At 39.1% G+C, this 12,545-nt stretch overlaps 1 protein-coding gene across 1 annotated transcript; it reads right to left on the bottom strand.

Moving 5' to 3' along the window:
- Positions 1–8,948: 8,948 nt before the first annotated feature.
- LOC121416988 lies at positions 8,949–10,731 on the bottom strand. The gene has a single exon (XM_041610526.1). It carries the CDS (start codon positions 10,377–10,379, stop codon positions 9,147–9,149), a length of 1,233 nt encoding a protein of 410 aa, XP_041466460.1. The 5' UTR covers positions 10,380–10,731; the 3' UTR covers positions 8,949–9,146.
- Between the last annotated feature and the right edge of the window lie 1,814 nt (positions 10,732–12,545).

The following is a 12,545-nucleotide window of genomic DNA, read 5'->3' as shown; positions in this document are numbered from 1 at the left end:
AATATATGACGGCAAGATATTTTGAATTAACCCGGCCATTTTGCTTTGAATTTGGTCATTCCTGAATTTCCCCCACCCTCAGAAAGTTTGCATACCTGCTATTTTTTTAGTTAGACATTGACAAAAAGACATGCAAACTAAGCTTTGTACTCCAGGTTGCCCAGCTAATATCAATACCCCCCTAAAAGATGAAAAATAATTTGTTCAAGAAAGCTAGGAAATATAGAAAACAAACAGGTAATAGTGGATTATTTCAATGGAACCACCGACTCACCTGTATTGTGATTTAACCCACTTCTCCCTAGTGTGCTTAGCTCCTGTGAATCTTTAGCTCCATCTGTAACTCCACCTAAATACACAAAAACGCAGAGCAGACAATAAAAAAACAAGAAGTGAAATTTCCTTAAAAATATAAAGATTATAAACATCATAGTAAAAGGCAAGGAAATATTTCAGAATATGTGTTTAGATACCGTACTTTGCTGAATATGAAAATTCGAATTTCTAATGACCTCGCCTTGTATCCTCCACTTGTCCTTATGCTTCTTGTTCTCCTCTTTCCTCATTTTTTGTGCTTTTTTTTGCGTGGCTAATCAAATAGGGGAGAATGTTTCCGCCCTCTGGATCCGACTGGGTTTTCTTGGGGTGGTGGCGACGTGGGGCAACGTATTCATTCCCCCAAATGTACAATAGACCCCTAATTCAAGTTCTTGTGTACATAAAGTAAAGCTAGAAATCGAACTACATTTTACCCATTCACATTAATCTTTTCATTTGTTACAGATGGGTTAAATCTAGTTTCTCATAATGTTAGAATATGTATTTCATTTCTTTTGAATATATTTTGAAATTTACATTCATAATTTTCACCATCTAGCAATCATTTAAGTGTACAATATTAACTCTTTCAAAACATATCGAAATATTACCAGAAATATCATTGTCATTATTATAAGAGTGTCTTTAGGGTATCATCAATTAGTTAATCTTTTCATATGTAGCTGGTCATCATGATAGTGATTTGGTCATTCATTTATCCGACAAATGTCACAAATCCAAGTGTAATGATCAATGTCAAATCACAAGGAAGAGCCCGTTAAGTGTATCCACCTTTCTCATCAAGTATGTAACATTGTATTTTGGTAGACTTTATGTATATAATACAGGTAATACACGGGTATTTAGGTCCCATAAAACTAAAAATCAAATATTAGGTAAAATGTAAATATTGAAATCCCTCTGACAGTTTTTTAATAACCCTTTTTTCACTTTGTGTTGATCAACACGTGAGAAAACACGAATTTTGAAACATTGTTCTATCTCACACAACCCTTTGCTGCATGAAAAAATTCACGCAGCAATTGTAAATGTTGTAAATAAATGATTGTAAGACTTTCCTAATTAACCATACCATTTTGTTTTGAATTTGGTCATATTCTGAATTACACCAACGCTTAGAAAGTTGGCATACCCGCTATTTCTTAGTTAGACATAACAGACAACTCATGCTAACCAAGCTCTGAGTTCCACGTAGCCGAGTTAATATTACTGACCACAAAAAATTGAAAATAATGATTTGTTAAAAAAAAATTATGAAATATGTATAACAAGCACCGGTAACAGACAGTTAAGTATGAGGCGCCGTTTGTACCCAAATTATATAGAACAATTATTTGTTATATAATCATTATTTAACAAATAATATCAATTATATATATATATAATTAACGATTTATTCACGGCTAACAAAACAACAAGAACAAGTGAATTGCGATTTGTCGTGGCTTTAATGAAAATAGAGATGAATGTGCATCTTTACCAATTCTGCTTTTTGTGTACAGTGTATGAATATCATCACATATACATATACCGATAATGTCTGTAACCAACCGATACCCTTGTTTAATAAGCTCCTCGGAGAGGGGTTAAACCCCCGCTAGAAGGCCCCCCTCGTAAGTTCTTCAATGTTTAAAATTCATGGCTGTTTTCCCACTGGTTCCCTGCTAGCCGGACCGGAATCCCAGCACAGCTATTAATTATGAGCTATCGGTGGATTACAGATGACATAAATATAGCATATAGAGATATATGAATGCCCATGACTATAGACCAGCCTGCCCGCCTTTAAGATCAGGTCAGGCTAAGATTAAACTTTAAGCATGACACAATTATTTCAGTTTAACAGCGTTCTCAAACATTTGTATGTACAAATAGGTCCCCCTCACCTAGGTAACGAGTGGGGACCTGCAACTTACATAATAACATAACATAATTGATTAAAATCCACATGCCTGCCCTGGCATGGAAAGGAAAAAAGGAGGTACTTTAATAATGCGCCTCTTACTGAAATCATGCCCCCAGAACTTCAACTGCTTGTTTTTCAACAACACACAAGGCGTCAACACTCCTCCCAAAAACGAGTAAGGGCGAAAACCCGCCTGCCCACTGGCCAAAATAGGACAGGAGGATAAAATTCCCTTACGGCCCACTTATGCACGACGATCGTTGTTAGGATTGGTGTGCGACCAGGTCAAACACCCTCGAATTTGGATTCGTGTTACGCTCTTCTATCAGCCTAGGCTCTGCCTAGATTCTGAAATTAACCATGAAAAGTATACCATCACCCTCCAACTACTTCATACACCATTCATTATAGAGTATCATATAGATTCAACAAATACAACTTCCCTGGAAAATATAAATGCAAAAGTACTTGTACCCCCCCCCCCCCCCCCCCTAATCACACTTTGCCAAGATCAACTACTGCTGGTATTCAAGCCAACTATAGGTATCCAATTTTCATCCCACTGAAAATATTGAGCCCCTTAAAGGAACTTTAATAAAGGAAATTGAATTCAGAAAGAAATTTGTTTCACCAAACGAAATTCACTAATATGGCCATACTCTGGCAAAGGGAAGCAAGGTACGAAAGTATCACTCGTTGTAAATGACCAATGCGTGTTCGTCATTAACATATACATCAATGCAATTAAACTAAATAATATTTTCTTCAATATCTTTCCCCAAAACGATCATTTCTTCACAATTTCTGCCTGAACGGGCAGCACACAACAGATATTTAAAAACCATAACTCAAATCTGACTGATGCGTGAGCTGCTTCCTATACCAAAGGTGGGCAGTATTAATAATAAATACACCATGACAAAATTACCATACAAATTCACATAAGTATACCAACATACTACGCCTAAAGACCTGAACATTCGGCTGAACTTGAAGAAGCCTAAAAATTGGGACAATACTTCCGTCTAATTCCTAAGGAGTCCGATGCAGACCCGAGAAATAACTTTATCTGAAATGAAGCCTATGCAATCTTATCAAACATTTCTTCATATATAATGCTCATGGTAGAGGAAAATAAAACATACATAGAAATTATGAATTCATAAACATTTCTTCTCAAATGACCTGAGAAAATTATAATTTCAATCCCCAGATTTTTTCTATAACCATCCATAACTTGGATTTTTATGACAACTCACATGAACGTTTGAGGCATAACCTGCTTCATAGTAATTTCGAATTGACTTCTTCCTTGCAAACAAAAACTAAATAAACAAAATAACATTAAGAATGCACAAGGACAATAAATACACAACCATATCCATAATATGCAAGAATCCCCCCACGATATATATGTCAACATCCCCCTTAATTATAACTAGAGGATGGTAATGGGGAGGAGGTGGGAATTTTGTAAGCACGCTTTACACATGCACCGTCATCTCTCTTCATTGAAAGCCAAAACGAAAATGAAGCATTCCCCGCACTTTTATCCGCGCATAGCTCAACCGCGGCAAATGTCTGGCATTGTGCCCAAATTCTTTGGCGCGGGCGCCAAAAAGCGCTGCCCCGCCCTTTACGGGTCGGGTCACGAGCCCTTTCTCGGGCAACCACGCCCCCTTTCAAAATCAAAACAAACTAAAATGTGTATTTTGCTAGCCCGCTAATAAATCATTTTAAATCGTCAAGCCGTCTTTAAAATCCATTATTCACGGCTAACAAAACAACAAGAACAAGTGAATTGCGATTTGTCGTGGCTTTAATGAAAATAGAGATGAATGTGCATCTTTACCAATTCTGCTTTTTGTGTACAGTGTATGAATATCATCACATATACATATACCGATAATGTCTGTAACCAACCGATACCCTTGTTTAATAAGCTCCTCGGAGAGGGGTTAAACCCCCGGCTAGAAGGCCCCCCTCGTAAGTTCTTCAATGTTTAAAATTCATGGCTGTTTTCCCACTGGTTCCCTGCTAGCCGGACCGGAATCCCAGCACAGCTATTAATTATGAGCTATCGGTGGATTACAGATGACATAAATATAGCATATAGAGATATATGAATGCCCATGACTATAGACCAGCCTGCCCGCCTTTAAGATCAGGTCAGGCTAAGATTAAACTTTAAGCATGACACAATTATTTCAGTTTAACAGCGTTCTCAAACATTTGTATGTACAAATAGGTCCCCCTCACCTAGGTAACGAGTGGGGACCTGCAACTTACATAATAACATAACATAATTGATTAAAATCCACATGCCTGCCCTGGCATGACCAGAAATACCCAATTATTCTTGGAAAATACGTGTTTCAGGTGGCCTAATTGCCAAATTACCGCCAAACGAGAATATATAATTTATTTATATATGATCGACCGCCAACAAACACGTCAAAATTTTACTCGTATCTACCAAGATATTCAATAAATCTTAGCAACCATTACAGGATCATTCTACTAGTATTCACCAACGTTATCATCCTTAGTGCTTTTACCAGGGGGGGGGGGGGGGGGGTACCAGGGAACATTGCTCATTCCTCCATTACAATGTATATCTAGGTTATCCATAACTGACCCCAACATGATTTAATGCATGCATACATTGAACGTAAATGCATGAGCAGCTAAATAACAACAAATGATACATTATGAAAGCATAGACACACTGGTGAAACCGGCTCCAGACCAGCCAAAACCCTTATTCATACTATCGGATCGGACGGTCTGGAGTCGGTCACGCCGGAGCGACTAAGGTAAAATGTATAAATACATACTCAACGAAGATATGAAAGACCAACTTTTAACTCACTGATAAATCTGTCCAACCCTTCATCGGCCAGATGTAGGCCATCAGTTCTGTACAGCGAAATGTCATTATGGGATATTGATGGATGCGGTATGGCTTTACCATGAAATCTTGCAGCTAAAGCCTTGGCGTACCTATTGGCCGCCCTTCTCTTTAAGTCCAATTTACCTTGATCTCCTGTACAGCCAGCGGGGTACCAAACCCTCTCCAAAATGTCCGACCACACTATTTGAAATTTGTCCTTATTGGCGTCAAAAAGTCTATACGTCAAACTAGCCAGCTTCTTCTTGGACAGTGCCTCAATGTCATTCGTTCCTACATGCAATACTACTACTGAAGGCTTTGGTTCACTCCGACCCATCTTATCTAACCAATCGCTTACCCCTTCAATTCGTAGCCCCCTTTTCCCCAACCAGCGGACCGACGTTCCAAGTCCAAGGTCAGCCTCGCCGGTGTTCTTCGCCCTGCGATGTGCCCAAAACACTATCGAGTCCCCTATGATCCACACCACAGGTCCTGTAATAGAAAACAAGAAAAGAGGGCTGGGCAGAATTTTGAAGTATGAAAATTTCCCCCTGAAAGGTCTGCTACCCTTCACCACCCCTTCATCACGGGGTTTTCCCCTCCAAGATACAATGTATGTAATCACATTTTTGACCCCTCCCCTTAATCCTGAAAGCATTGATATTAAACACGTCATTATACCGTTGTAACATTCTCTCTAAAAAGCAGAATGCTCGTAATTGTGTGATATCATTAAACCCGCACTTACTCATTCAATATTAAGCCCAGAGTTATTTTGATGATACATGTATATTGATATCAACATGTACAGGGGGGGGGGGGGGGGGGTCGTTATGATCAATCTGATGTTCCAAACACCTTCCAATCAATATAGTACTATCCCTTTCTTCCTTTTGTATAATGTAATAATGTATAATGTATAAACACATTCCAACCAATATATAATAATGTATAATGTATAATGTCTGAGCACATTCCAATCAATTTATAATAATGTATAATGTATAATGTAAAATGTATAAGGTATAATGTATAATGTAAAATGTATAAGGTATAATGTATAATGTATAACGTATAAACACATTCCCATCAATATAGTACCATCTCTTTCTTCATTTTGTATAAAGAATGTAATAAAGTATAATGTATAATGTATAATATATGATGCATAATGTATAATGTATAATGTATACTGTAACAAGGGCTCCTTTGTAAACAAGCCTCTTGGCACTGAACATACCACCCTGCTTCTGAATAGGGCTGAATAAAATAAAACAATACCATGTAAGCAGATATATTGAGAATTATACACCCAAATATCCAACAACCCATCGGCCACGGCTTTGATTAAAGCACATGTCCTCGTGTAAAGTAAACGCGTTGTGACATTATTGGAAGATAACTTACACCTGATTTTGGTCAAAATGTCAAATAACCTAAAATCATCATTTCATATATATTTTCGTTCTTTTTTTTTTTTTTTTTTTTATTTTTTTACTTAACCATGTCGAGTCTTATATATCTCCGATGCGCACTCGAAACCCAACGCCCCATGCGTTGGATTTCTTCATCCGAGCAACCGGCCATGGCAGCGGTCGTAGCCGCCCCAATACGAAAGGAATGCGATGAAAACATTGCCGCCGGCATATCCCCGTATGTCAAACATCGTTTTATCATGTTTCCAAATTCACGCCTAGTTAGCGGGAGAGCACCATATGAACAAAAGAAGGCTCCACCATTCTTTGGGCGGATTTCTAAATAACGAATAACCGCCATCACAGGGCAGCTAACTGTCCCCAACTCTGGTATCGAAATGGTGCACCCATTTCCCCGCTGGTCAGTCTTTGACTTCCTTAGGAATAATTCCACCCTGCGATGCGGTGCATCGCCAGTGACCCTAACATCTGTGTGCTGCAGAATAGACTCACATCTATGCCTGGACTCTACTGTCAACTCACTAACTCTCAACAAACCATAAAATGCCACTGAAAAAGCAGCAGAGTACATCAAAACATCGTAATGACTACCACAAACATGCCTCAAGTAGGCGAGCATTCTATTTAACACAGACAATGTGATTGGATGCCTAGCATCTCTTCTCAAAGTACTTCGCCTACACCCTTCAATTAACCTTGTAATCACAAAACTCTTGGTCACATCCTTTAGCCCAGATGAACTCATATAAAATGCCAACCCGGATATGTATGTTTGAATAGTAGACCCTGCATATCCCATAAAGGATAAATAAGAAATGAACTGCGCCACCCATTCTACATTAGGGGGTAGCTGGGGGTCGTATCCGTACACTTTACAAAATTTCACGTATGCCCCCAAGGCAATAGAGTAAGTTGTGTGTGTTCGAGCTGCCCTAGAAGCCATCAGCAGTCGACTTCTCTCGATAGCCAGCTCTTCCAAAGACGGACTGGAACCTCCACGCCCTCCCGGGCGGCCCCCGGTGCTAACGCATGGAACCTCGGCATCTGAAATCGAGATAGTGCATCAGCTATACCATTATCACATCCATGTACATGCCTAGCCCTCAACACTATATTATTGCTTAAACATATAATCACCACCTTCCTCACCAAAACCATAATATCAGGGCATAGCGCCGACTGCTTGTTAAGTACTGCCACCACGGCCTGATTATCACAATTAAACAATATATTCTTGTCCTTTAGCTCCATGCCCCAAATCTCCAAGCCTACCCAAATAGGGAATAGCTCTAAAAAAGCTATAGACCTCCTACCGGCCTGGAAATCAGCAGGCCACCTGGATTGAGCCCACCTGCCTCCAAAGAAAATTCCAAAACCAATGCCAGCCGCCGCATCAGTGAAAAACTGAATTTCCTCGCTTCCAAACCAGCCTGGAGCCCGGAAGAAAACTTGACCATTAAAATGTGCCAAGAACTCCAACCAAACCCGCAAGTCAGCCTTAGCCCCTCTCGTCAACCTAACCATGTGAAAAGGACGCTTAACGCTCTTAGTTAAGTCAATGAGCCGTCTCATGAATGCTCGCCCTGGAGCAATTGCCTTACATACAAAGTTTAGACTACCTACAATCGACTGAATGTCTCTTAGGGAAATTTTTTGTTTCTGTACCGCCCAATTTAATTTCCCTACTAATTTCTCAATTTTGTCCTCCGGTACCCGAACCTGCTGAGAAACGCTATCTATTACCAGCCCAAGATATGACAACTGTGTGGTCGGGCCTTCCGTTTTTTCTCGCGCTATGGGCACCCCAAATCGTTCGCAAATTGCTTCAAAACAATGCATTGCCCGCCTGCAATCCTCCGAGGCAGGGCCGCCTGCAAAAAAGAAATCATCCAAATAATGGACAATATTTTGCGACTTCGCAACTTTTCTCGCGCAAAACTCTAAAAAAGTACTAAAACATTCAAAAGTGGAACAAGAAACTGCGCAGCCCATCGGCAAACAACGATCAAAATAGTAACGACCATCTATATACATCCCAAGCAACTCAAAATCTTTTGGGTGAACAGGCAAGAGCCTGAAAGCTGACTTAATGTCAGTCTTTCCCATAAGGGCACCCCGCCCCAATTGCGTCACAATATCTACCGCCGAATCAAAGGACGAATATGTTACTGTACACTGCCCCTCCGGTATGCCATCATTAACTGAATTTCCCCTGGGTGCCGATAAATGTTGAATCATACGGAACTCCCCTGGGGCCTTTTTGGGCACCAACCCCACTGGTGAACACCTCATATTCTCGAAGGGAGGAACAACAAAAGGCCCAACTATCCTACCTAAGTCTATTTCATCCCTCAATTTCTTTTTCAACGTATCCATGTGTTCGAATGCTGATTTCAGGTTTTTAACAACCAATGGGACCCTGTCCCCTTCAAAATGTAATGAAAAACCAAACTTAAAACCATTATACAAGCACTGAGCATGCTCCTGATTAGGATAAGTAGCTAACATGGGCACCAAACGCGCTAACTTAATAGGGGTCGGAGCAATAGACGACACCGCACTAGCCGTAGACCTATTTACTGCCAGCGGGACTGGAACCGGCCCGCCCTTGGCTACACTGCTTAGCCCCATGACCTGTCGCCTGGCAGCGGGAACACTTGTGCTCATAGATGCAAGCTTTGCCTCGCATGCACTTGCCTCTATTAAAGGCAAAGCACACGCCTCGGCTGGGTGTGCCATTGGCTCCGGGTCCCTTTCCTCCGAAGGGAAAAGATTTTCTCGCGCCGTACTCCCCTCTGTAAAACTGATGGCGAGGGGCATGGGGTAAATTGTGGCGCTGCCGCGGACCATTAGAGGCCACCAGCATCAACCACAACTCGGCGTCGACGCTCGCCCAGGATCGCCCGGGTAAACGCGCCTGCTTGCTCCTAAACTGAGTGTCATAGTCACGCCAGCCATAACCTGCAAACGCACGGGCTGCATGCCTTATCAAATCCATATATTTCATGAGCTCCCTGCTCCTTTCAATGTGCTTCTCAGCGTAAATTGAGGCAAATACTAGAAACACCGAAGTCCACTGCTCTACCGACATGATTTTCTTAGCCTTTGATTGAGGTTGAAGTTGCAAACCAAGACCAGATCCCGATTGACACAAACTCAAAGTGGTGTCACCTACACTCAAGGCCCCAAACTCATCACGTGCATTATTATGCTTAAGGAGCACTCCCAAATCTATATATTCACTTGCCCAAATTTTTTCCTTCAGTGAGATAGCCACTTCCACACCTAGTGGGTCGCATGCGCTAATAAATGGTTCCGGTGCCCCCAACACGGCAGAAAGCCTAGGCGCCTGGGGCTCAGATCTCTCAACACCGACCTCCACTAGATCTAGGCCTAGATCTTCGGCTACCCCTGCCGACCGCGCCGGCACTGAAACTGCTGGCTGAGCCTGCCCCGAGCTACCGGTATCCGACTCCTGAGCTACTATCTCATGCCAAGCAATAGATCTGCCCACGGGCGCCTGGCCTTCCCGCCCCACTAGATCTAGATCTAGCTCTGCCATTTTATCACCAACTTTAGACCTAGGCCTACCACTTTTTTCATCAACATCGACAACTTGAGACTGAGAGGGATTTAACTCACCGCTCCTTCCTGGCCCGTTGTTGCCGCCTCCCAGCCCCAGATCCACACTTGCGGGGGTTGACGTCGCCCGTGGACCTCTCGGCCGACCCGGCCTCCTCTTCGGTGTGTCATCTCCCTTCCTCGCACCTGCGGTCGTTATTTTCTTGGCCTTAACCTTTGGCATGATCAACTCGCGAAACTAGAGTTAGACTCGAAGCTCCGTCACTCAGCCCAAGTCCAATGAATCCTGGATGCAATCACCTCCAAAGTTCAATCAAGCGAACCGCCAAGAAAAAATTCAATCCTGAAGTTGCAAACTGAATCTTTTAGGTCCACAAATCGGCACAGCTAACTTAGTCTTAGTTCTACGGCAACAATTCCTGAGGCTGAAGTCTGAAGACAGTAAAAAACTGAAATCAGCGTCTGTATAATCCAATAAAAGTATGAATCCTTTGTGTAGATATCCGGTATAGGTAGCTAGACAAATGTCGAAATATCTGCCACCTAGGCCTAGTTGCCAGTGCCGAAAGAAAATTTTCAAAAAATTTTGTAAGCACGCTTTACACATGCACCGTCATCTCTCTTCATTGAAAGCCAAAACGAAAATGAAGCATTCCCCGCACTTTTATCCGCGCATAGCTCAACCGCGGCAAATGTCTGGCATTGTGCCCAAATTCTTTGGCGCGGGCGCCAAAAAGCGCTGCCCCGCCCTTTACGGGTCGGGTCACGAGCCCTTTCTCGGGCAACCACGCCCCCTTTCAAAATCAAAACAAACTAAAATGTGTATTTTGCTAGCCCGCTAATAAATCATTTTAAATCGTCAAGCCGTCTTTAAAATCCATTATTTATAAATAATTACTATCTTAAAATTTTACAATTTTCATTATTCATATATAATAACAAGTCACGCTTCATTATTCATAAATGATAGCAATTCAACCCTTCATTATTTATAAATAATTATTATTTGTTTTCCATTATTTATAATAATGATTATTTGTTATTCATTATTTATAAATGATTGTTTGTTTTTCATTATTTATAAATAATGATTATTTGTTTTTCATTATTTATAAATAATGATTATTTGTTTTTCATTATTTATAAATGATTGTTTGTTTTTCATTATTTATAAATAACGATTTTCGTTTTCAACATTTATAAATAATGACACTACATACTTCATTATTTACAAATAATTGCAATTCGTTTTTCTATTATTCATAAATAAGTTTGTCGAGTTTTCTATTATTTATAAATAATTATCATTTATTAACAATCCCAGTGGACATTTCTTTATTTATGAATAATTTGTTGAGTTTCCCATTTTTTATAAATAATTATTATTTGTTAAATAATGAAAACGTCTACTTCATTATTTATATTTTTTTCGAGTGTGCCATTATTCTCATTATTTATAAATAATCATTATTTAATGTTCGAGTTTTCCATTTTTTATAAATAAAGATTATTTGTTTAATAATGAAATATCTACCTCATTATTTATAAATCATGACAATTCATCGTGTTTAATTATTCATAAATAACAATTTTGTTTCATTATCCCATTATTTATAAATAATCATTATTTATAAACAATTTTTACAGTTTGCCATTATATATAAATAATCATTATTTACATACAAATAACCATTATTTATAAATAATGGAAAACTCGGCTATATCATGGAAATGTGGGACCGCCCATGATATGAATATTCATGATATTTCTACGAAGACGAAGTTATATAGAAAATGAAGAATAATACAATCAGACCATATCCCTAGAAAATTGCTTTAAAAAATGTCATTATGAAGAGGAAATGGACAAAGATTTGTGAAGAAAAATCACGAAAAAGGAAATCGCATCATGAATATTCATTTCATGGGCGGTCCCACATTTGTTATAGCCAAGTTTTCTATTATTTATAAATAATGAGAATAATGGCGCTCTCGAAAAAAATATTTATAAATAATGAAGTAGACTTTTTCATTATTTAACAAATAATAATTATTTATAATGATGGAAAACTCAACAAATTATTCATAAATAAAGAAATGTGCACTGGCATTGTTAATAGATAATTGATATTTATAAATAATAGAAAACTTGACAGACTTATTTTTTATTTATGAATAATGGAAGACAAATAATAATTATTTTTAAATAATGGGAAACAAATAATCATTATTCATAAATAATGAAAAACAAATAATCATTATTTATAAATAATGGAAAACAAATAATAATTATTTATAAATAGTGGAGGGTTGAATTGCTATAATCTATAAATAATGAAGCGTGGCTTGTAATTATATATATATAATGAAAATTGTAAAATTATAGAAT

This window comes from Lytechinus variegatus, chromosome 6 (genome assembly GCF_018143015.1).
Source record: "Lytechinus variegatus isolate NC3 chromosome 6, Lvar_3.0, whole genome shotgun sequence".
In the NCBI taxonomy this organism is placed as follows: domain Eukaryota; kingdom Metazoa; phylum Echinodermata; class Echinoidea; order Temnopleuroida; family Toxopneustidae; genus Lytechinus; species Lytechinus variegatus.
This window is presented reverse-complemented; position numbering and strand designations above follow the sequence as displayed.

What these genes read in the sequence shown, in the direction of transcription:
- LOC121416988 (XM_041610526.1), bottom strand. Translation starts at nt 10,379, where the DNA reads ATGCCAAAGGTTAAGGCCAAGAAAATAACGACCGCAGGTGCGAGGAAG.